Genomic DNA, 26,198 nt, shown 5'->3' with positions numbered 1-26,198 from the left:
GTTGAAACATGTGACCTGTCATGGAATACAAATGATATTTTTAATGCAAATAAACCAAAAACATAAATGTTCTATGGAGAAAGGTTCAGATCAAACTCAAAGTTGAGACCTTTCACAGGTGGAGTGTAACAGTGAGTCTTTATAATATGGACATTTTATGACATAAATTACATTTCTGCTGTTGCGTTTAATGACCCCTTTTATTTTTAACTCTATGTCCCTCCTCTTTTATCTGTGCCTAGCAGGTACCTGCAAGCCTTCCCTCAACAGTTGAAGCTCAGAAGGATCTTCAAACGTATAGCATGTCAAGTACAAATGTGTGACTCACAGGGAAACGCCTCGGACGAGACGTCACGTAGGTCTTGAGCAGCCAACCCCCTGAGGTGATTCAGTCTCAAAATCTACCTGACTTTCAAAATGGAAGAGAATTCACGAAAAAGCAACAGATACTGGGACAAAACACAATCACTTAGTAAAGGAATGCTTCTGAGTGCACCTGAAGGACAGCTGGCAGAGATACAGGTGTGCCATGCGTCATGTGTCAGCCCAAACAGGCGTCTGCAATGGCTCGAAGTTCATTGTGTCACCATCCCCTTGTGCAAAATTTTCCAAGGCTGTTCCGACTGCAGCTGTGACATCTAGCGTTAACCGTCCAGTCGAACAAGTGACTGTAGCAGCTGCTGTGAGATACTTCCCCTCCCCAAGACTCAAACGCTTTTACTCAACAGAGACCACCCTCCATACAGAAAGCAGGGATTCTCTTTGCTGGAGTGAGCAGAAACGTGTGCGGGTGGTGGCTGGCACACATGTGTCTCCAGGGAGTCTCATTTTACACTGTGAGTTTAGATTAGAGATTCATTGCATTGTCTGATGAGAGGACCGGTGATCAAAAACCTCTACGTGGTGTGCATGAACAATTAATCAAGTGTCAGATTAAGTGTAGCCCTCATGCAGACATCTTATCAATGAGCCACCCCACATGAAAAGAGACAAACTGTACCTAGACCGTCAAATGTCAAGATGGTGAGCTAATAGGACTTAAGGTAGCATCACCCTCTGATTGGTGCATCCTTTGTCTCTGTGCAATGAAGGTAGAAGAGGAAAGGCAAGAGCCCCTGGAGACAGCATTCAAATATTACCACCCCAGACATTATTTCTAGAAGGACTTGCAAAAAGCTGCGCTAAATGAGCCGGCCGTTTGAAATGTGAGCCAGGCTGATGCACCGCTTCCATGCCTTGCATTGCTGCAAAACATTTGATGGGCCTGCCAAGAGCCCTCAGATTGCAAAACGGATCGCATGTGTGGAGTGCCATCAAAATACACGCCAGTCATTGTGAATCATTTCCACCCCCGTGCTAATTCATGGAAGTCCATGGAGCTAATGTTGTAATCAATCCTAACCAATGAGTCCACTCTTCCTCCATCTGGACAGAGACAGGCGTCAGTCCAAAGTTTCTAAATGGCACCAGCTCCTTGTGAACCCTGACCTAATAAAGCTTCATTTTATTAAATGCTTCCAATGTTGACGTCCTCACCGCAGTCATTGCATGCATCGTGTTGGCCTTGCAGCTTTGTTCTGTTTTGGGTTGATCAAGCAGAAAAAAGTATTTGATAATGATCTCAGCTGAGCAGCATGAATGTCATTCCCACTTTGGGCTGTAGAGCAAGATGGAAAATTAAATGTAAGACTGATTTTAATTCCTGAGCTTTGGAGACCATGTTTGCAACTAAATGATCTTTTTCCTCAGCTGAATCAAAATGATATGAGGACACAGGATATCTTATACTATGGTAACAGTGTAGTCTTACGATTTTTGCCAAACATCTGTTAGCATCAGGATCATGATTACAAGGTGGAAGCATTTTTCTGAAACCTCGTGATAGAAACGTTGAATTCATTAACACCCATTCAAGACTGGTGTTGACAAGCCATTTACCTTCATCAACTCCAGTTGGACTGGTTTTGTGGCATTAACTAAACAGTCCTTTCAGATTGTGTGTATTGTCTCTAGGTCTTCATGAACAAATGCACCAAGATTCAGGTTGGAAAAACCACCAATCGAGTCTGCAGGACTCAGACCTGGCCTTATTTTAAGGCAAACCTTATGTCTTTTGTCCTTATAGTTTGGATCTGAAGCAAATGGACTTCCACCTCTCATCCAAGAGGCTTTGTCAGTTCTGAGTAGATATTTAAACTCCTCCGAGGATGCTCATTACGGTTGCACCTTAACAGTTTACTCAAAAGTACTCTGGGTTGTCAAAAGATGAGAACGTTAATGTTTTCCTCTTATCAAAATGTCAATATTTAGTTTTGTATGTAAATGAATGTGAATTGTTTCAGCATCAGCTGTTAGGGAAGGAGAAGAGAGAGAGTCTTCAGCTTGGCCAGCTTCTCTGCCACTGATGCTACCATAGCAAGTACATAAAGAAAGTACATTAGCAGCATAATTGATTTTGATCTTTAGTGCTCACATAATCCCAATCTCAGCTGCATTAGTGAATTTGTGTGATGCAAAATAGAATTAGCATCCTGTTAGCCATTGTAGAAATGCACATATTTGCATAATGGCTGCTTTATGTTGCATAAAGGGAAGATGGACGATTCCCCTCTGCCAAGTTATTCAATTTACCAACAAATCTTACTGAATATTTTATAGGCAGGTTACAATATTTGTCAGACTCATTTTGTAGGCCAACAGGTAAATACATACAGGATACAGCAGTTTTAGTCCTGACAGTCTGGAGATGCATTAAAGGGATGAGAAACCATACGGATGTTTAAGAAATTCAAATATTCATATAATTTACTGGAAGACCGTGCTGTAAAAATATTTGATTAGAAAACCAATTTGATTTGCAATCAGCCTTGAGTGTTTGTTAATTTGACTTAGCTGCTAATGAAGACAGGTATATATTTGACAATCCTGTATGTGTGTTACAGCTTCTATACATGTAAGAAAAACGGGTTAGTGAGTGAGAAAAGTATGTGCATTCCATTCGGTGCCACATTAATCATCAATTCATGACTCATTTGTCATTAATGTGGTATCAGTTCACCTGCGGGGGTGGGGGTGGGGGTTGGGGGAGGTAAGGTACACCCTGGGGACATGTTGCCTCACTGCCTCATGCAAAAATGAAGTAACATCACCCATTTTGTGACCCTGGAAAGCCACTCCCAGAATTTAAACTATGGACTATTGACTATCATCAATAGTCCATGAGTTGTCAAGAAACTATTATTCAACATAATGATGCTTTTCCCACATATTTGGAATCCATATGAATCTGTATTATCTCAGCAACGTACTGGTTGCAGGTCCATGTTTCTGTTGCTGTGTCGTGACTGAATAGATATTACCTGCTTCAACATTCATTTTTTAATCATCCTGCATCCAGATCTGGATCCGATTACACATAGTAGTGGAGCATGGTGAGTTTTCCATTCCTGAGTAATTACATTTTGATTGGCCTATTATTATTAAATGATTCAAATTTGTTGAAAGCATTTGTTGAAAGCATTTCCAGATAGGGTGCAGCCAAACAGACAAATGAATGACTGCATAACTTCCTCTCATTAAGAGACATTGCTGTCAGGTAGGTGTAGACGTGTAAAAGCTGCAGGTGTTTCCGTTTAAATGCATCAGAGCGGAAGAACAAAGCAGAATAAATTCAAAATTGAGCACTTGTAGGACTGTTTCTAAAACAGTAGGGTAACTTTTCCACTTACCTGCTGTTTAACAAGAGGAGTCTATCCAAATATTAAAGTAAATTAAACGAGAGTGTGTCTGGTTTATTATGTTGCTATAATAAAAAGTCAGTAGCACCTTCCTTTGAAGAAAATACCTACTCATAAATGTGTGCCAGTGCAATAGCGGGAGTTTTTCAACAAAAAAAATTTAGGAATTTAGGAATCTTTTTTCTATACCTTCACTTGATCACCATCATCATCATCATTACTATCCTCCTCTTCTCTCCTCTCTACTCCGCTCACTGTTTTCCCAGATTTATTCACGTGCAGCTCGCTCCCGCCTCACTCAGACATGCTGTCGCCAGCGCCGTGACGTCACCAACGCTAGGAGCCTCCTCCGATCTGAGCGTTTCCCTCCGCCTGTCTTGAAGATAATCTAGTCCCCTCGCAGCTACAACCCTGAACTTGACTGAAAAAGTCATGGATGATGCTGAACACACTCAGTTTTTTTGGGTTGTTTTTTCAACCCAAAGCTTAGAAGTGTTTGACGTGCTGTTTCCATGCAGTTAAAGTCCGCTTAATTCCCTATACATACCATCCACCCGGATGCCTGTAGTAGTGTAGTTATGGCTATTTTATGTTTGTAGATGATACACTGTGTTTGAAGATTGCCTCTCTTTACTCACCATCTGAGAAAGTTACTTTGCACCCATCTTTAATCCGTGAATGACATTGCACGTGTCCAACCCAATCCAACACACCTCAGGAAGTAACACTTCAAAAGACCTATGATGATGCGGCCCTGCCTGGAGGCTATTTTCGTGCATAATCATGCAATATTGATGAGATGTTTGAAGAATTGTTTTCACTTTTGATATTGCACAATTATGCCTCAGTACGCCCACAACACGATTTAGGGCTGATGATACTGTGTATGAACAATAGTCATGAGGTTAGAAGTTGAGACAGTGGCATGTGGAAGCTTGCTGCTGTACTTACCCTTCCCCTCGGACACTTTTGTTCTCTTGACAACATAAATAGTGCTTATCACATCACAGTTAAAAGTCAGAGGGGAACATAAGAGGCAGGTTTGGTGCAGTTCAGGAGTTCACAACAGGTAAAACCACAGTGTGGATAGGTAGGTAGGTAGGTAGGTAGGTAGGTAGGTAGGTAGGTAGGTAGGTAGGTAGGTAGATAGATAGATAGATAGATAGATAGATAGATAGATAGATAGATAGATAGATAGATAGATAGATAGATAGATAGATAGATAGATAGATAGATAGATAGATAGATAGATAGATAGATAGATAGATAGATAGATAGATAGATACTTTAATAATCCCGGAGGAAATTGCACATATCCACTGCTCAGCCAAACACCAGGAAAAAACAAAACAGGACATACCACAAGACATACACTACACTAATAGACACATGTAGCATTAACAGGATATATAATAAACTATAACTACAATATAAACAGTATAAAATGAAAATATAAACAGTATAAAATTAAATTAAATCCATTTAACCGCGTGCTGACCTCGCCACCTGAGAGAGTCATTGTACCCCCTGATGGCACGGGGCACGAAGGAGGACCTCAGCCTCTCTGTGGAGGTGCTGTGTGACAGCAGTCTGTCGCTGAAGGTGCTCCTCTGCTGGGAGAAGGTGGTGTACAGGGGGTGACTGGTGTTGTTCATGATAGCCCTGACTTTGGACATGGTCCTGCTCCCCAGAACTGTCTCCACAGAGTCCAGGCTCAGCCCGACCACTGAGCCCACTCTGCGGATGAGTCTGTTCAGACGGTCCATATCTCTTTTCCTGGCCCCACCACCCCAACACACAATGGCGTATGACAGCACAATGGAGACTACGGACTGACAGAACATGAGAAGGAGCTCAGGACAGATGTTGAAGGAGGCCAGCCTCCTCAGGAAGTACATCCTGTCTGCCCCTTCTTGTACACACAGTCCGAGTTGAGCCTGGACTGTGGACACTTAGTTTCAGTCAAAACTAAGGTTTTTTTTTTTTATGATTACAATGTTTTTCTTCTTTATTTTGATTTTGTGGTAGCTGTAAAAGATCAGATCAAACAAGCCCTTGACTGATCTGTTTGTGTTTGCACACAGGTAAGACTGAAATCATCTGCACACTGTTTTACAGGAATGTTCTGCAAACCAGAGGAGTAAAGACACCTTTTTTCTCCAAACCACAAGCGAGTACAACTTCATCACTTTTATTGGGTGACGGCAATTCAAACAGCATACAAAGAGCTGGGGGAAGAAAAAAAAAACCCCATTATTGCACAGTTACATAATCCATTTTACATGCAGTGAATGAAGATGTTCACTGCGTGAAAACTGGGCCTTGTTATTGCCCGCGCTACAGTACGTCCCGCGGCGTGATACTGGCGCTCGGCGGAGGGGTGAGACGGCTCCGCGACTCCCTGACGCCAGGCCGAACAAACCGAAGACAGGCAGAGAGCGCGGGAGAGAGGGCAGAGAAAAGAGAGAGAGAGAGAGAAGCGCTGCTGCAGTGAGAGAAAAAGGTACCGTAACTCTTTATTTATATATTTAAAGCTTTCTTTTCTTTCTTAACTCGCGAAATGAAACGTGTCATCACGTTTAGTTTGACTCGTTATTTGTGTACACGGTTTAGTTTGGAAGTAAAGTAGATCCCTGCGTTGAACTCCTCAACAGTGAGTCAATGGCAGCTTCTAACTTTTCCCTCCTTTTACAGTATCAGAATGGAGTTGTAAATGGATTTGCGGGGGAACTAATGCGGAAATAAAAATGAAGTATTGATCCTTGTCTTGTAGAAATGTTGATTTTAGACACTCAAACACTTGGAATCAGTTTTCTGCTGTGTACTGCCACTATTCATACTGCTTCAGGATGGAAGTCATGGGGTTGGGATCGTCTACCGCTGGTTCCGCTTATGGTGGGGCGCGGGTGTTGCTGGAGCCGAACCCGGCTAACTTGGGCTGAGGGGCAGGGGGCCCCAAGAGCACGACCCCAGTGCACTGTGGAGCCTGAGATTGGGATGTTTTGATATATTTACTTAAGGAATTAAAAAAATATTAAATATTTACTACAGTTTACCAAATCCCAATGTCATGTCTGTGAGAGGATTGTAATTTCATCTGTGCTGTGTGCTGTGCATATATGGTACATTTGACAATAAAGCGGACTATGATAGTGATATGACATAAGAATATACTGTATATTAACTTATCTCAAGAATACGAAAACACAGTTTATCAGCCCATCCACACATTGCAGAAGCAATTTAAATATTTTTAATCTCCAATAATCCTTATTAAAAAGTGAATGATCTAGTTTGTGATCGGCTGTATTAATTGTTCAGTTCTAAGTTTATGTTAAGTTGTGTAGTTTTTCTTTGTGTCATGCCCTTGTTAATGATGCTACTGCGGTTGCCATGTCTCTCTCTCTCACACACACACACGCCTTCCTCCTACATCCCATTTCAAAAGTCTTTATTTCACCATCATTGACTCATGTGTTCTTCCTGAGGCTGTTTCTGCTGGTCCACCGGTTCTTTCACGGTACAGTACTTGTGTCCCGTGTTGTGTAGTGTTTGTGACACAGTGTGTGTGTGTGTGTGAGAGAGAGAGACCTACAGCAGCTAAGGCCAGATCTCCTGACATTATTGAAGAAGACATATCAGATTACCCAAAGGACAGGAATTTGTCCTTGTCTGTGATTTACCTCCAATTGTTTTATCGTTGAGCGCACAACTTTAAATTCGCTCTGAAAAGTCAAACAATTGGTGTTTTTATATAATTGAAACAACAGGGTTAGTACTACATCATGTTGAAGTGCATTTAATAAACGGCAACGTAGACCCAATCATCCAAAGCATTTGTCGTCTTCTTGTATTTATTCTCCTTAAACATTCGTTTGCCGCTAAATACCCGGGTCGAACATGTATCTGTCCATCTCTGATTGCAGCTGAGGCAAAAAAAACCTCGTAAACCACATGGTGTAAATATAGGTTAGCAGCATTCCTGTATCCACAGAGTCAGTCACAACAGTAGTGAACAACGTCAAAACCGTCTTGTGTGTCTGCACTGCCTGGACAACACAGCCTGCCATGTGTCGGGGTGAGGTGTCCGCCCTAACACAACACTAACCCAATACTGAGTGCCAAGCATGGTTGAGATAGCTGCCTCAAACCCCATGTGTTTGGTAGTTATGTCTACAGTGATGTGTGGCCGGGCATGTCTGGGGCTACGGGTGATCTGATCCCAGGTCAAGCCTTCAAAGTCAGGGCAATACTGACCACAAGTCTGGTGGTGAGGTGTTCTAGTGTTTTTCCACGGCATGATAAAGTAGTGTGATGTTTGTCCTGTATAAAGTAGAGCTGTGTGTGTGTGTGTATATATGTGTTTTTGTTTTGTAAAGGTAAAGTGACCACAGTGACCTTTAGGAGCCTCCCAGGTCAATACCACGTCGAGTCACCGAGGGCAGCACCTTGTGGTTGTTTCAAGTATTGCTCGAAGTGTTTCAAGAGACACGGGTGGCAGTGGTGAATAAATGAAGTTTATTATTCATTTTACATAAAACACGGTTGCATGGACAACGCGATGAGGATGGAGGTGAAGGTCTAGTTGGTCATTGCAAGGGCTGGCTGTTCAATCTCAAATTTTGATTGTTGTTTGGACGACATATGATGGGCATTATTTAGCAAATTTTTCCCAAATTCCAATCATGTGCTAGTCTGTTGCAGGAAATATCAGAAAAATGTCCAATTCTTAAAAAAATTGATCAGGTAGTTTCCTTTTGAAATTATCCAATAGATTTCAAGAGATAAGCAACAATTCTGGCTGCACATGTGCAATGGTGACATTGATATTCAATATGAAGGAAAGCTTAGCACGAAGAGAAAAGAACTGGTCAAAGTCTTGTTTCCAGAATGAACAACCAAGAAAAATCCATCTTTTATGATGTGTTTTTGTCCTCTTTAGGGGTTTGTGGGTCCATACAGTTTGATTTAATCCTGTTGTGTTCCCGCTGCCTGAAAATAAGTGCTGCCTGTTCTGGTTGTTTATGTTAACACAGTGCTGATAAAATGCTAATAGATGTACTAAATTAGTGATATGGCCATTTATACGACACGCTGCCTTCCTTAATATTGCAGGTTAAACCAAAAATACCAATTGCATGCCAAAAAATTTTAGACGACCTTAAACGACTTAGATTTCCCGTGTCGTCGATGTCCGGTTGTCGTTGTTCATCAGCCCGAAACGCCATCTTGTTCGTACAGCATGCAATCTTGTGAGATTTCATGAAGCTTACGCCCAGGATCAGCCGACTTAGCGTGACGTTATCATGTTCTTGTTCACCTTCCCCCCTTTGTGGTTGGTTGGCAGTGATTTGTATTCGCTCAAAAGCATATTATGCATCTTTGTCAGAATCGACAGGTTGTATTCGGCATTTTTCTTCATCCATCCTCTTCCTCTGTCTTGCATCTTTGACTTTGCTGTCACTCTCACTTTCTTCCTACATTTCTCTTTCTTCATCCCCCTCTTACGCTTTCATTCTTTTTATCTATTGCTTTCCTCTTCCTGCTCTCCTCTGCTTATAGCTGGTGACTCCATTGAGCGGGGACTAATGGAGGCCCCTTCCAGGACCCTGCTGATAAATAATGTAGCTTCTTTATAATGCTCCATCCCTGGGGAGGGTCCAGAGAGCATCATTACTGCCTCCTCATCCTACACAGCTCAGGCCTAAATTGATTAACAGACACTGGAGCAGTGCAAAATGATCCATGGTGCTAGTGTAGCGGCTAACAGCTCGCACCAGGTGGGTCAAACCTCCGCCTGTCTGTGTCGTATCATCCCACTCAGTGTTCCCATTAGCCTGGCTTTCTGTCCAGTATGCTAACTGACGGTCATAACAAGCTGCCGCTAACGCAATAGTAAAAGAGCATGAAGCCCAGACTCAGATGTAGGGAACGTCAAAGTGTTTTTATGTGTTTTATGTGTAAATGATGGTGTGTGTTTCAGCTTTTAGAGCCAAGGCCACTGCGCACATCTGTGCTACGCTGAACTGGAAAACATGTCGAGTTAACTAATGGTTAAAAAAATAAAAAATTAGATTCAAACGTAGCGGAAATCTCTTGCGGACACTGACTGCAGTTTAGAATATTTAGGATTAAAAAATGTCAGGTTTTTGTTGGCGTTGGTGTGATCTGAGCTTTTCCAGGTAGTGTTAGAGAAACAAGGAGCATGTCCATGCTAAATATGCTAAATATAACCTTGATGCTCTGACCTGTCACCAGAAAGAGACAGACACAATATCACAATATAGCAGGAAGTAAAACAGATTTGTATTTTGGTATCTTTGTGACAATCTTCAGCTTCAAACAAACATTTGAAACAAACGGTTAAAATCAAAATCATTAAAGGAGACCGAATCTGTGCCAAATGTTTTATTCAAGAGCTTTCACTTTGCATGTAAACTTAGATGTGAGGATAAATTTTCAGATTTGACGGACAAGCTCCAAAACTGAGCGTAGAGTCCTTTTAAAATGACATTTTCTGGGAATCTTTCAGGAAACGGACCCAGAAAGGGCCTGCAAACATCCTGGTCTATACATAGGTATAGAAACAGGGATGCACACTGACGCCTTTATATTGTGACTTCTTCACACACAACTCTAAACTAGCGTTGTCCAAACAATCGATGCACCGCTATCAAGACCCTCAGCAAGCATGCAGTTTGGCCGGCTGTCCAATTCTTCTGTCAAAGGTTGTAAATATCCAAGAGATAAGATCTCCAGCTTTCACGTTAAACGCCAACAAGATTGAAATGTAGGGTGATTTTTGTTATGGGCCTAAATATGTTTTGCCAACAAAACAAAAATGGACATCGTGGACGTTCACCGGCATTGACCCTCCAAAACGTAATTTTTGTTTGTCACCTGTCCCTTGTTTGTAACAGACATGTTACACAATCAAGTAGGAATTTATAGTTCATAGACAGATTGGCAGAAAAACCCTCTGCGACTCACTTCCACTCTTCACACAGGCCGGACCGTAAGAGCTCAGCGAGAGGAAATGATGTCACTGATGTTACCGTTGATGACAGATATGAAGACGCTGCTATGTAGCCTGCTTCCTATAACTCTGATGGAAGATAGCAGATCTCGTCATGCTAGCAGGGATCCCATAACACACACACACACACACACACACACACACGTTGTAAACAGCACCTGTTCTCATCAGACTTCTCCGCCCATTTGTCAGTATGATGTAGCCAATGCATGTAGTAGATGACGAAGATAGAAATTGCCCTTCATCCCATAATCTGACGAGCCAAGAATAACTGGCCAGCAGTCTTAATGATGTATTTGTTCCTGCTCGTAGGAAATCCAATATACTGCAGGCTTTACTGTCAGAGTGACTCGTCCTCACCCGCCATGTGGGACGAGCGTTTATACCAGTCGACTCTCAGCCGTGAGTGTGTCACGCCTCTGTGAGGCATTCAGACAAACTTCAGCAGAAGGTGGAAGTGTTTGCAGTTGTATTTCCTCTTTTATAAAAAAGATATATGACATTCCCAATGGCTGAATTCATACACGCACACGCACACTTCCTTTATATGTTGAACCAAACCAGGAATCTGGTCTTAGTTGATCTGTGGATGCCGTATTTCATTGAAAATCTCTCGCCTCAGAGGTTTTAATATCTTTTCAGATTTCACACAGGAAGTCTGACAAACCTCTTGTTTTTTGCTGCTATCGAGGTTTGTTTGTGATGGATCATTGTCAATATCAGGTTTGCTGTACTGATCTTGTCGTCTATAATCGTTATCTGATTGTCTTTGGGTTTTTGACTTCACACTATCGAAACATTGGCTTTTTCTAGCTTTGTTTTGTCCTCTAAGGAAGGATGTCCGATAAGGACGATTATAATTATGAAGTAACTTTGCAGAGGTCAGATATATCTGTCCAACGGTTTTAAACGTACAGCTTGTGTCATTCTCTACTGTAAACCACATTAGTGAGTGGTGAGCTATCTGGACAATGTCTGGTTGGGGTGGACGTTCACAGGAGGGCATTCTGGGTGAGGACTCATCCAGTTTCCCAGAAGCAATGATTGACAAGGCCCATGGAGGTGATGACAGTGACATCATCACCTCATCTTCTGGTGAGACATCAGCATTGTGTGGGTGGGAGAAGAGGTTTGCCATCGTTGCTGCCGCTGAGCTCGACCACACAGATAGCAGGCAGGAAATCCATCCCAGTGTGTCTCTGCGGGGATAACTTTTTGGGAATTGACTTTAACGTCCGTCTCTTTTTCTTCCAGTAAGTCGCTGTGGAGTGAACCCGATCTCACGTCTGGGAAGGAGAGGATAATCTGAAAGTCCAAAAGGTCCAAACACGGACTGTCCATCCCGACGGTACACGCTTCCTTCGGACAGAAAGGAGAGGAGAGGAGGGAGGTTTGTCCGACATGAACGTCACCTCGCTCTTCTCCTTCACCAGTCCGGCAGTCAAACGACTGCTGGGCTGGAAGCAGGGAGACGAGGAAGAGAAATGGGCGGAAAAGGCCGTGGATGCTCTGGTTAAAAAACTGAAAAAGAAGAAGGGCGCCATGGAGGAGTTGGAGAGAGCTCTGAGCTGCCCGGGCCAGCCCAGTAACTGTGTCACCATCCCCCGCTCCCTGGATGGACGACTGCAGGTGTCCCACAGGAAGGGCCTGCCGCATGTCATTTATTGTCGGGTGTGGCGCTGGCCGGATCTGCAGTCCCACCATGAGCTGAAGGCCTTGGAGTGCTGCGAGTTCCCATTCGGCTCTAAACAGAAGGATGTGTGCATTAATCCCTACCACTACAAACGAGTGGACAGCCCAGGTGAGTGGCAAGATGTGGAAAGGGGAGGTAGTGACAATCAATCATGGCTTGACCGAACCACTGAGAAAGTGTGAGTATACAACTCCATAAAAATGATTCCAATGAGATTCACACACACACAAAAAAGTCAGAATCTGGATCAAGGACAAAAAAATTTGATCGGTGCATCCCAAAGGCATTGATATTGATTATGTGAAGTAAAGCAAATAGTCCAGTAACGTGAATATCACACATTTCAAATAAAACGAGGACAAGAGAAGTGGAACTGTGAAGGTAGAGCAGAAACAAGACAAATCAAACTCTGCTTGGCCTCCAAAGAAACAGAAAGAGATCAGCTGACAAGATAGAAACAGCTGTGCAGTGTTAAGTGTGTAAAGGGCCAAGTGTGTGTGTGTGTGTGTGTGTGTGTGTGTCTTTGTGTGTGTGTCTTTGTGTGTGTGTCTTTGTGTGTGTGTGTGTTTGCAGCAGGAAATTCCATTAAGGGGAGAATGAGGGCTTTGTTTTAGGGTCCGCTTTTTTTTGTTGTTGTTGTTGTTGTACATTTATGCACACATGTACACACACACACACGCACACACAGAGTTTTTGTGAGGGTGAGTGGAACAGGATGCCAGTCACCCTCACACAATGGGAGGAAGGAGTTGTTGCCTGCCTCGCACACTTGTTCTGTTTTAGCAGTGGTTGTAAGACAGAGGGTTCGGGTGATAAAACCCCCCAGCACCTGTCTGCCCCCCCCCAACTCCTTGTTGTCCCCAAACACCACCGCCTACACACATCCTGTCAATCTCCCTTAATATTTCCGCCCAACACCTGCCCTGCTTCTAATGTTTGAAACAAACGTAAAGCAAACCGTTGGCAGCACCGACGGCCCACCTGCAAGGGCAACGACACCGGACCCATTTACAGCTCCAGTACCCGCTTTATTTATCTGCTCATATATTTATAGACACAACTAGAGACAATCTGGGTGCTTTTGTATGGTCCCTCGTACCTGAGCAGCTCTCACATTACAGGGATATTTACTCCAAGTGATGAATTCCTCAGCTCAAAATGTCTTTTCAGAGCAGAAACCTGAGAGCCGGAGCCAGATCCCGTTGGCTGAGCCCAACGACAGGGACATCTGTGTTCAGAATGTAAAAACACAAAGACAGCCAGAAAGACATTTCTGTATTCTGTGGTCATTACACTTCTTTATTAGGACACGTATGACATGAATGTCGTTGCACAAGATGTCTGAGTCCAGTTCACTTAGGTGAGGCCAGCGGATTTTGTTCACTATTGGTCACACAGGTCATCGTCAGTCATATTGCCGTTGCAAAATGCAAAATCAGTCAGTAGTGAAAGATCAACTGTGAAAATATGTTTAAAAAAATACAGTAGTTTCCGCTCTATAAGGCGTACCTTCAACAAACAACACGTTCAAGTTTTTTTCATATACAAGGCGCACTGGATTAAAAGACACACTGTTTGTTTTTAGGAAAATGAAAGGCTTTTAGGTACGCCTTATAGCGGGGCAAATACTGTAATCTTAAGACAATAAGGATTATTTGTAGATTTAATGGATTAAGAAGGCAAAATTACTGCAGATGAAATACATGATGCATCAAGTTACTTCATCTCATCTCATTGCTGTTGAGACCACACAGAAATATGGGGAGGGTTCATGAATGTTTAAATTACCGTAAATAATAAAATAAATAGTTTGTCACTATATCGCAGAATTTTTTTTATATTTTTGGTCCTTGAACGCATTAACCGCGAGTAACGAGGGATAACTAATTATTGAGGGCTGGTTGAACTGACTTCTCACCAGTTTCAATCTGTGCCCCCCCCCCCCCAGTGCTTCCCCCCGTTTTGGTACCGAGGAACAGTGAGTTCAACGCCAAGCATACGATGCTGCCTTGCTTCAGAAACCCGCTGCAACAGAACGAACCACACATGCCGCAGAACGCCACCTTCCCAGAATCCTTTCCTCAGGCCAACACGATGCCCCCCAATTTCCCTCACTCCCCGGGAAACAGCTACCCCAACTCCCCGGGAAGCGGCAGCAGCGCGACCTTCCCCCATTCGCCATCCAGCTCAGACCCTGGTAGTCCGTTCCAGATGCCTGGTGAGAACCCCCAGCCGCTCCCCTTCCACTTTTCACTCACCAAACATTTTTATTTTCTGCTCATTGTTCTGCCTCCTTCCTGATGCAGAGACTCCATCTCCTGCCTACATGCCCCCGGAGGAGCAGATGACTCAGGATTGCCCCCAACCAATGGACACCAACCTCATGGCTCTACCCTTGCCTCTAGAGACGAACGACCGGCCAGGTAACCATGGCAGCTGCTATCTCGCTCTTTCTCCCTCTCCCTCTCCCTCTCTTTCTCCCTCTCCCTCTCTCTCTCTCTCTTTCTCTTTCTCTCTCTCTCTCTCTCACACACACACACACACACACACACACACACACACACACACACACACACACACACACACACACACACACACACACACACACACACACACACACACACAGTGATATCATCCCCCATAAGTCTGTCTGCACCTGTTTGCCTCAGGAAACCATGCTAGGAAGCATTATCATTGTTTGTTTTCCCTCGCGGTCAAACTGGAAATGTAAAAACAGAAAGAGAGAGAGAGAAAGGTCAGATGAGGTGATGCCGCATCCTGCCAGATAAAACCCAACCTCGTCTAGAGACGACCTGCTGGTTCACGGCAGGGATCAGGCGGTGGGTACGAACTCACGGGAAGCTCCAAGCCTCAGCAAATGAAGCCAGACCTCAGAGCGTTTTTTTGTTTTTTTAGGTCAATAAAAATCATTGTTCGCTACATCTCTACTGGTGGGAATGACTTGAATCTCGTTCACAATGAGATTCAAAACATTCAGATGAGATTCATGGTGAATATTTACCATTCCCTTTTTTTTGTGGTTTGGTTTTAACTGAACTCTTCATTGGTGATCCACAGAAGCCTGATTATTGGTGATCATTTTTATGGAAAACAAAACCTGGAAACTTTCGCAAAAGACAAAAGTTTCCAGGCTTTGTCACAACAAAATTCTGCAACAATTTTGTTTCCACCAGACGGATTCTAAAAGAATAAACGAGTGTTCTTGTGAGCGTTGTGTTATGAAGAGGAGATTGGGTGTTGGATCATTGCTCCCAGGTGATTTTGTCAGGAAAACTCGTACCAGACGAGGGACTAGCACCTGATTTCCAGACCCCGGAAACTCACTTGGGATTAGTTTTCTATAATTAGAAGTTTATGAGTTATCAACAAAAATCTAATCCACATCAGAGATACATGAAACCAGTTAAAATGATATGCACTATCTGAGCTGCAAACTGTGGCAGTGCCATGTCCCTAACCCTCCCTGTTACCATGCTGCGACCTAATACAGCCCCTCCCCTCTCCCCCAAATTTGTATTTTAATCTCCCAGATTCAGATTATGATCCGGAACTGGATCAAATTGCACAGTCGTGAAACATCATGAGTCCATGCCTGAGTATTTTTATCTTGATTGGTCTATTATTGTCAGGGAAGGTTATGTGGTCGCCGCCCAGGTTTGTTTATGTGTTTGTTTGCAAGATAGTCTGCAAAAGGGTGGGGAGTGGATTAAATCGTGAGAGGGATTCTGGTCTGGATTGGGATTCTTTACTTTGCCAGAAGCATGGAACATTTTTTTAAACAAACACACAAACAAACAAATGAAACCGACACATCAGGTTGTTCATCAAGCCAAAGTTATCGACGTCAAAGGCTCTGTATGTAGTAGTGTAAAACCATGGTCGTAACCATAGCGATGAGCCCCAAACTGAACTTTGATGTGAACCTTTATTTTTCCACGCCACACCTGACCAACAAAATGTTTGTACTATTTCCTGCCCACACATGGTGACAGCGGTACTGGGAGGAGCTGCTGACTTGTATGCTGGAGGTGGTGGTGGTGTGTGGTGGGGGGGGGTTCATTTATTTTCCACAAGCTGCATCCTGTACTGGCGAGCGGGTGTCTATTGTAGCCCGGCTGTGAGAGGAGGACAGACAAAACACACCTGCTAGCCAGTGCCACGCTACAGAGGAAGTTTGGGAGAACTATGTGCTTAGACAAACACGATTTATTCCTCTGTCTGAGAGGGCGGGGGGCCAAGCTGGCACCGCCTCCACTTCACAAACTTTCTATTTATTGACCGGCCTCCTGTTCGGTAAAGACCGGCATGGAGACCACAGACGGGTTGGCATGCTTTCGGATGCATCTGCATTGATTTTGGTCAGGATGAATATACACAAGTATCACCAGCGGGTCCTATTTGTTTATTCAGATCGTCGTTATAGACTACCGGGGACAATTTGGAAGAAATAATTGCGTGGATGAGTGAGATTTATAGCCGGGTTTCTCCTGGCATGAGTGGCTCCTGGCAGCTCGTCTGCCCTGAAGAATCCTAAATGTGCATTAAATGTGTCTGCGTGTGTCTCTGCATGTACGGCACGCTAAGCCTAACCCCTGTGACTTGCTAATGCATCTCTCCTCCCCCCTCACGCAGTGGATGTGCAGCCCGTGGCCTATGAGGAACCCAAACACTGGTGCTCTATCGTTTACTACGAGCTCAACAATCGCGTCGGTGAGGCGTTCCAGGCGTCCTCCACCAGCGTGCTCGTCGACGGCTTCACAGATCCCTCCAACAACCGCAACAGATTCTGCCTTGGGCTTCTCTCCAACGTCAATCGCAACTCCACCATCGAGAATACCCGGCGGCACATCGGCAAAGGTGCAGCATGGGAAGCCGGTCAATGGGACAGATGCTCTGACGAGACTAAATCAGTTGTTGTCGTCAATAGATGTTAGAATGCAATAATAACAACAGTTTAAGGAAGCATTTTAGTGCATTGATCATCAGCAGGCTCCAGGTGACGTGACATGTGATTCCCTCCCAGGTGCCCACCTGTACTACGTCGGGGGGGAGGTGTATGCCGAATGCCTGAGCGACAGCAGCATCTTCGTCCAGAGTCGTAACTGTAACTACCATCACGGTTTCCACCCCTCCACCGTGTGTAAGATCCCCAGCGGCTGCAGCCTGAAGATCTTCAACAACCAGGAGTTCGCCGAGCTGCTGGCGCAGTCTGTCAACCACGGCTTCGAGGCCGTTTACGAGCTCACCAAGATGTGCACCGTCCGCATGAGCTTTGTCAAGGTAGGGCGTTCGGATGTGAAGACAGACCCGAGGAAAAACAGAGTCGTGAAAATCATCCGATCTGTTTCTGTTTACTCCAGGGCTGGGGGGCAGAGTACCACCGCCAAGACGTGACCAGCACCCCCTGCTGGATTGAGGTGCATCTGCACGGCCCCTTGCAGTGGTTGGATAAGGTGCTCACCCAGATGGGCTCCCCCCACAACCCTATATCCTCCGTCTCCTAGGCATCGCTGTCCTCGGCCCGGCGGCCGTTCACGCCCTATTGGCTTGTGGTTCAGCCAATCAGAGTTTTGACTGAAACACAAGCCGATCGGGGGGGAAGGTGGGATGGGGGGGGTTTGTTCTCTACTTGAAGGATATCTGAATTGGGCACATTTACAGTTTGGGAAATGATTAAACAAAGCGAGCGTGATGCGACTGAGGATACTTGACCTTCGTGACCAACTGTAATAATCCCACCCATCATGATGCATGTATCCCAGTGTTGATCTTTGTCACGGTTGTGTTCTCCTGACTCCGTAGTTTTTGCATCTAAAAATAAAATCCAGATATTCTTGCTGTGACCTGGAATTGCGGGACATTCCAGGTCACCAAAATTGCAGTCAGATGCTGGATGGAGGTCGGTTTGAAATGTGCTGATTGGAGGTTGACCAATATTGTTGATTTCTGTTTTTATTTTTATTTTTTTTTTAGTCATCTCCAAATATTTTAACAAGCTGTTTCCTCATGTGTTTTTGTTTTTAGGCTAATAAATTAAAAGCAGTTCAAAGTATTTTATAAAAATCCCTCATCATACATCATCGAAGATAATAGGAGGGCAAAATTATGGAACGTTTGAAGTTTAAGGGTGGGGTTTAGGGTGGGGCGTGGCACTAAAAGGGTATTTGAGCCTATTCATGAAAATTTTTTTAAAAAGATGATCACACATTTAAATGTGACACTGTTTCCTGTGTGACACAGTTTCAAATTAATTTTAAGAGAAAAAAATAGTGATTAAGTATATTCACTATTAGATTATGTGCTGTGCAGCAATGATTTTAAAGACTGTTAACCGAGCATCGCCTAAAGACGAGTGCAATTTAGTTTCTATCATGAACTTGCGTCGGAATGAAATGTGGAACTCAGAGTCACACTGAGGGTTTAAAAATTTCAGCGACTGCCCCTCATCCTCCTCGTTCATCGACCGAGCAAAACCTATTAAGTGACTGTTATGGGAAATGTTGAGCATTCAAATTTCAATTGTTGATTGATGTCCTGTTTAGAATATTTTTTATAAAATGCAGATTTTCTTTGATGCTCTAAGTAATCCTCTTTGCTATTACTGTATTACACTCTTTTTGTATCTTTTGGTGAACTTTTTTTTTTTTTTTTTTCTGTATTGGTTGTCTGCATTTTCACGTGTTCACGTGTTTGTTCTCCTTTTGTGTTTTGGCTCAGTTAAACTCCCAGAAAAGCTGTTTTATTCCATGAATATCAAGACTCTACTGGAAGGTTCAATAAATATGTTTCATTACTTGCAACTGTCTGTTTCGTGTGTGTGTGTGTGTGTGTGTGTGTGTGTGTGTGTGTGTGTGTGTGTTATAGGCCACCCATGCTAAGAAAAATGTATCAAGGTATTGTCAGGGACTTAAACACGCATCAAATATTCTGTGGATGTGTGTGTGGACTTAAGACCTTTAATTAAGGAGACACAACATTTCCAAGTGTGTCCCACAGACCCAGCTGCACTTAATGTTAAAGCATAATTGCATTTTCCAGTAAATTGCAGGACGGTGCATAAAATCATGTGCTCTTCTTTTATTTTTACGCATTGTGACAGTTCTGGAACAGCTTCAGTAGTCTTGCAGAACGTTCCCTGGGAAATCACTGACAACCTTGTGTGTGTGTGTGTGTGCACGCGCGTTTGTAGTAGTTTCATACTGCCGCACAGTGACGTGGGTGGCGTGGTTGCACAGTGGTTAGTTCTCTTGCCTCCCAAGAGTTTGCATGTTTCTCCCAAATTCCACAGTCAAACATTTCAGGTAGGCAGGGGAAAGCAAAAGTCTTACAAACTACACTGAGAGGAGTTCATTTATCTGAGTGTCCTGATCCCCCACTGTCCCCTCTGACAAGTACTGTGTTTTTATGAAACTAAATAGCCATACTTTCCCCACAATAAAGCATTTCATTTTAATATGTTGATGCCATTGATGTATTTTTAGTGAGCTCAAGGACCCATCAAATAAAGATTCTTCATAATAACGCACTCTAGAGGATCTTTGGCTCTTCCCACTACTGTACTTAAAGATCACGCCCCCCCCCCCCCCCCACACACACACACATATTTTAATGTCTCTAAAACCTCCCAACAATATTACATTAATTAATTTTAATAAATTTACTAATGACATTTGTAGGCACATTTGAACTCAGGACTCTCATTTTAAGACACAAATTGGATTTTTTTCTAGTAGCTGTGCCGTCTGTGTCATTCACTGATTAAACCATTGGGATACTGAGAATTAACAAGTATACAAGCTGAATATTTCCAATTACTGTCAAAAGAAATTAAATAAAATATTCTGTGGCACAGGTACCTGATTAAAAAACAAATGATTTATTTGTAATGCAATATGGAACAACAGCAGACTGCTGCACATAACGATCATTGTCAGAAAACTGTCTGCGGGTTAATGTGGAAATATCTGCTGCCACCTCCTGGCTGTAGTTGTGTACTGTTAGCATTAGATTAGATGAGATTTATAGATTTTACGTACGAATTATCAGAAACAGCCAAAAACATTTTTTATGATATCTTATTTAAAATTAACTTTGAAATAAATTACTTTGATGAACTTACTTTAAATGTTTTAAATATTTTACAAATAATTAAAAGAACGCTTTAATATTACGTCACCGGAAACAGGAAGAGAATGAATGGAAACACGCTGGATGCATAACCTGTACCATCTCCCTTCGCAGCTGGTCAGAGGTCAGTGTGAATACTGATTTAAAACTAAATGGACAGTTTGAATTAATTGCTATATATATTTTCGACAATTGTATTTAATCTAACGGGACATGTTTAACGTCGCATAATACGGATATTTAACAGAACACAGCTGTTACACGCAGTATACGTGTTGTATGATAGATAGACAGATAGATATACTGTAGATAGATAGAATTGTGTTTATCCACTGTTCATAAACATAAATGAACATAAATAAAAGATGAATAAACACACAAGAGAAAAGCACTGACAATCCAGGACATTTGCTGCACAGCAGGACAGTTCAAAGACATTCAAAGGAACAGATATGTATACTTATTAAATGAGCTAAACATTGTCTCACCTTAACATGCATTTTTGCACCAGATCCAAAGATGACGGGACAGACAGCCAGCAAGTTGTCCCTGTAGTGATGACTTTATAAAACACTCTGGAATCATTATTTTCTGTATTCTCCTAGATGCACCAATGAGAAGAACAACATGAGACTATTTGGTCTCCCCCTGCTCCGCCACACCTCTGCCCTCCCACGTTTGAGTCCCCCCTCAGTGACCGGATCATGCTGCCTCCACCAAGGGGCCTTCACTGGCCACCCTGCTCAGTGCCACATCATCCACTGTCGCTGCCAGCAAGGGAGGGGTGTGAGCACAACCCTGGGTCAACACGTGCAGGATCTGAGTGGTCCCGAGCAGAGACTGTTGAATAAACTGTATGGAGGGCTGGTGGGGGGACAGCGGGCATCTCTGGCCGAGTCCATCACATTGGTGGAGACGCAGCATCCCAGGAAGAAGGAGCTGGCTCAGGTGCTCCTGCAGAGAGTGCTGGCCCACAGGAAGGAGCAGGAGATCCAGAATGGAGGGAAGCCAGTGGCCTTCAGGATAGGTGTGGAGAAGAGTGTGCACATTGTTTAACCCCATTGTTTTGTTTGGTAAAATATTTTTTATCAGGTGTTTCATACAAGCACAGTTTAAATAACTTAGTCAGTTGTCAATGACAACTGTGATCAAAATGATTCAACGCCCTGAATGAGCCCACACTTAATTCTATGTTGCTCAAGCACTGTGCCAGCCGTCATAGATTGACTATAGCAGTAGAGTCCCAATGTTTATTTTCAGATAAGTCCTAAATTTGCGTAAAGGCTCCATGTCTGAGACGTTGATTTGTGATTTGGTTTTTACCCCAAACAGAAAAATGGTAGATTTTTTCCAATAACAATAAAAAGTAACAGCAGCTTAATAGTTATTGCTTCCATTTTTAAGTGTTTTTGTGTCACAGTTTAAAGCCGTCAGATGCATCAGATCTGTTGTACAGTTAGGAAAATTATAGTCAGCTGATGTTTATGAGCTTTATTAGTGACTTGATTGCATCGTACAGTGATTTTGTTAGATATTTATTTATGTACTTTCTTAGATCTAAGGTTTTCTATCTCTTCAGCCTGTTGTTCCTGGTTGGTTTCGCACTAGGTGATGTCACCGTGATGCTGATTTGGTGTTTTTGTTGACCTCTCAGGTCTGTCGGGTCCCCCGGGGGCCGGGAAGTCGTCCTTCATCGAGGTGGTGGGGAAGATGCTGACGGCGCGTGGGCATAAAGTTTCAGTGCTGGCTGTTGACCCTTCCTCCTGCACGACAGGAGGTGATCACCTGATACTAATGAAGCATTGTGATTGGATGTTTTTACAGTATGCCATAATTTAAATGAGGATGTTGTGATGTGATAAGGCTGATGACTGGTATTTGGAATGGATACATTTGTTTTAAATTATTACTGTCACTCTAAAGAAATTGTGTTGGAATGTTGTTAAAAAGCTTCACTAGTTCTGTACTTATGTTGAAAAAAAATACTGAATGTCAAAACTATAGAATCCACAGCAGCACCGACACACTAATGATGTTCACGTCATGCTCCAAAGCGACTTCTCTCTTGTTTCAGGGTCTCTGCTGGGCGATAAGACTCGTATGACTGAACTCTCCAGGGACATGAACGCTTTCATCAGACCGTCTCCGGCCTCGGGAACCCTCGGTGGAGTCACCAGAACAACTAATGAGGCCATTGTTCTCTGTGAGGGCGCTGGATATGACATTGTTCTTGTCGAGACTGTAGGTAAGACTGTGTGATTTCAAAGGGAATTTTCATGCAGGCTATAATTCTTCTTTTCTCCATCCATGCAGGACAGATTGGCTTTTGCCCTTTTTGCTGGTTCTCCTTGTCGTATTTGTATTTTAAATGCAGCATAGGGTCATTTTTGGGGATTTTTCCTTGTCCTTTAACAATTATTTTAAAGAAGTAGCTTTAAAACATTAAAAAAATTATCAAAAGGTCATCAGGAGAGGATCTGTTGATACCAGATGTGTCAGTAACAGCATATGAATGACAAAACTACTGTGTAATCTCACTGTTTAATCCCAATCAGAATAAACCTGTTGTCTTCTCAGGTGTGGGCCAATCTGAGTTCGCAGTGGCTGACATGGTCGACATGTTTGTGCTGCTGATTCCGCCAGCAGGGGGCGATGAGCTCCAGGTCAGTCAAACAGCAGCAGCAACAGAACCAATCAGTGTCACGTGTTCCTCCTCTGACAGGAAGTGTAAAGATGTTAGCAGATGGTTGTTGTATTTAAACACTTCCATTCAAATCAATCTATTGGGTGACTTATTATTAATCATCCCCCCACCTCAGGGCATCAAGAGGGGCATCATTGAGAGAGCCGACCTGGTGGTGGTGACCAAGTCGGACGGAGACCTGGTGGTACCGGCCAGGAGGATCCAGGCCGAATACACCAGCGCACTCAAGCTGCTCAGGAGACAGTCCAAGTCCTGGAACCCTAAGGTGTGTGTGTGTGTGTGTGTTTGTGTGTGTGTGTGTGTGTGTGTGTGTGGACAGTCTGCAAAGGAAGGTAGCCATCAACAGATTCAGAAGCAGTAAAATTAACCGACTCAAGTTCAGTTTGGCGTTGGAAGCAGCTGCAGCAGAAGTAATGCTGCTCTATGCACCCAACAAGCCGTCACACTGAGAGGTCACCTGACCCGGGCGAAGCGGGGGGAGGGGAGGGGTGGGGTCGTGATGGTGTTGATGATGTCATAGCGTCAAGCTTCCAGTGCTGCAGTGTCTAACTCCTCCCTGCCTGTCCCACATCGTCCGCCTGCGTTCCTGGCCTTGTCCCTTTGTTTTCCCAGTCCAATGCAGCATCTGCCCACTGGGCAAACTGCCAGGATATACCCCACCCCCACCCCATTCCCATCCCTCCTCACTCCCACAACCCCACTCCCCATCCCCACTGTTCTGAATACTCTGCTGCTGTCTCATGCATTTCGTTGATAAGAAGCTTGCACACTCGACATAAAAGCTCCATCGGTTGCTTTCCAACTACCCCACCACCACCACCAGCCTGCCCCCTCCCCCGGTTTCCTCACCTTGTGTCTGTCTGTTTGGCCTGCAGTACCATAATCTCTGTTTTATGTCTCTCATACTGATTCTTCATTACCCTCCATTCTCTTCTGCCATACTAAGCCAAAGTGCAGTATCTGCAAAAAAAAAAAGATGTAAAAAAAAAAAGAATGTAAAAATCAATCAATAAATAAAAAAACTCTGTAATAATTGCATACACTGCACTTTACCTTAGTAGATTCATTCAGAATCAAAACATTAAAACAAGAGTGACTCGTTGATAAACAAGGAGTTTTTAAAACTTAGTTATCAAGCTGATCGGAAACCAATAACATGGTTTTACTAAAATGTCTAATGATGGGATTGTGTGTTTTTCCTCTTTAAGCTGCTGGACCAGCTATTCATATCCTCTGAAGAACTTTTTTGTTGTTTTTTTTCGCGTACCCCTCCATCAAGCTTTCAGAAAAGATAAGCGGCGTGTTTCATCTGGCCAAGTTCCATTTCCTGTTTTTTGGATCGGACTCAGATCAGATCTTTGTAAAATGATTAACCTAATGATATAATTAGAGGATTCGTAATTGGCGGTTGATAACAGGCCTTCAGCATTTATCAGGCTTATTGCATTTAACTGTTATCGATTGCAAGTTGATGTCAAATTATCTCCAGATGATACACGTAATTTCATTACGCTCCAGCGACCTGGAGTTTGTTGAGTCGCGGCGTCGATTTGACGTCACCCCTGTGGTCGTCTTTGTGTCTCCACCTCTAAACTATTTATTTATTGGCAAGTGTGGAAAGAAAATCGATAATCTGAAGGTTATCTTTTATTGAATCTATTGAACGAACTTTTTTCAGTATCCATCCTCCCTTCCGTCCTCAGGTGGTGCGTGCCTCCTCACTCACCAGCGAGGGCATCCCGGAGGTCTGGGCCAAGATGGAGTCGTACCGGGACACCATGGTGGCCAGCGGCGAGTTCCAGGGCAGACGGAGGAACCAGCAGAAGGTGTGGATGTGGAGCTTGATCCAGGAGAACGTCCTCCTCCATTTCCAGAATCACCCCAGTGTCAGAGACGCTCTACCCCACCTCGAGGAAAGGGTCACCAAGGGAGCCATCTCTCCCGGTCTGGCTGCCGACCTGCTCCTCAAAGCCTTCTCATCGTCGTAGCAACCGAGGAGAGCGAAAACATATGACCTTGATCTTTAGCAGCTGCCAATGTCAAGACAGTTTTGTGAGGGCGGACAGAAACAGAAATGCTTTGAGATATAAAATGTTCCATGTGCCTGGAAAAGCGAGTCCCGACGTTTTCTTCCTGACAACGAGCAGATCGGACCCCCATCAGTAAGACACGCCCCCACCCACCTCCCACATGGAACCCGATGCGTCCGTGACTCCTCCAGGCCACCGATGTCGGCATGACAAACGCTGAAGTGCGATCGGCAATCGGCTATTTTTTACCAATTGGCGTTTCTCCTCCGATGATTAAAATCGCACAAAACAAAAGTGATCATGAAAAGATCTGACTCAGAGAGGAGGGATTCGTTCTGCTCGCTGGTTTCTCCACATTCATCTGTAAAGAAACACAGAAAGCAATTTTTAAAAAATGCATTTTAATGTATTTTTTTTCCCCCCTGATTTGAATTTCATAATAAAGAATGATGTGAATGGTAATTAATGAGTAAATAACCGTGGATCTATCCCGACGTTTGTCTCCTGGCGATAAGGGTATGAAGAAGATGATTAGTTCTACCTCAGTGAATAGTATTCCTGACATTTGTCAGACATGTAATTAATTTTTTTTCTTACAGGAATCCCAGTCAATCGTGTAGTCGCTTTTGATTCAGGAGAAATACACTTTAATTTGTCGAGGCGTAACTTCATAACACACCTCGCTCTACAGAACCACTAGGGAGCTGGAGACAACAACAAGTCACACACTCATAACTCCACTGCAGCGTTGTGATTAGTTTAAACAGACATGCTGTTTTATTCAAGGTGAAGCTTGTAGAATATAGACACTGTTTTTTCCCCCGTATACATCCTAATGTGCTGCTCAGAC

The 26,198-nt window shown here is 43.5% G+C and overlaps 2 protein-coding genes across 2 annotated transcripts; both read left to right on the top strand.

Moving 5' to 3' along the window:
• The first annotated feature begins 5,995 nt into the window (after positions 1 to 5,995).
• On the top strand, positions 5,996 to 19,366 carry smad1 (SMAD family member 1). The gene is made up of 7 exons (XM_068322071.1): positions 5,996 to 6,240; positions 12,028 to 12,574; positions 14,415 to 14,684; positions 14,773 to 14,889; positions 17,120 to 17,344; positions 17,511 to 17,767; positions 17,848 to 19,366. The coding sequence occupies exons 2-7, from the start codon at positions 12,175 to 12,177 to the stop codon at positions 17,989 to 17,991; spliced, it is 1,413 nt and encodes a 470-aa protein (XP_068178172.1). The 5' UTR covers positions 5,996 to 6,240; positions 12,028 to 12,174; the 3' UTR covers positions 17,992 to 19,366.
• Positions 19,367 to 20,682: 1,316 nt separating this feature from the next.
• On the top strand, positions 20,683 to 25,787 carry mmaa (metabolism of cobalamin associated A). The gene is made up of 7 exons (XM_068322197.1): positions 20,683 to 20,738; positions 21,220 to 21,641; positions 22,269 to 22,391; positions 22,689 to 22,859; positions 23,192 to 23,277; positions 23,434 to 23,583; positions 25,022 to 25,787. Exons 2-7 carry the CDS (start codon positions 21,242 to 21,244, stop codon positions 25,304 to 25,306), a joined length of 1,215 nt encoding a protein of 404 aa, XP_068178298.1. The 5' UTR covers positions 20,683 to 20,738; positions 21,220 to 21,241; the 3' UTR covers positions 25,307 to 25,787.
• Positions 25,788 to 26,198: the final 411 nt, after the last annotated feature.

The sequence above is a fragment of the Antennarius striatus genome, chromosome 8 (assembly GCF_040054535.1).
Source record: "Antennarius striatus isolate MH-2024 chromosome 8, ASM4005453v1, whole genome shotgun sequence".
Lineage (NCBI taxonomy): Eukaryota > Metazoa > Chordata > Actinopteri > Lophiiformes > Antennariidae > Antennarius > Antennarius striatus.
The sequence above is the reverse complement of the archived record's forward strand: the minus strand, read 5'-3'. Positions and strand labels throughout refer to the sequence as shown.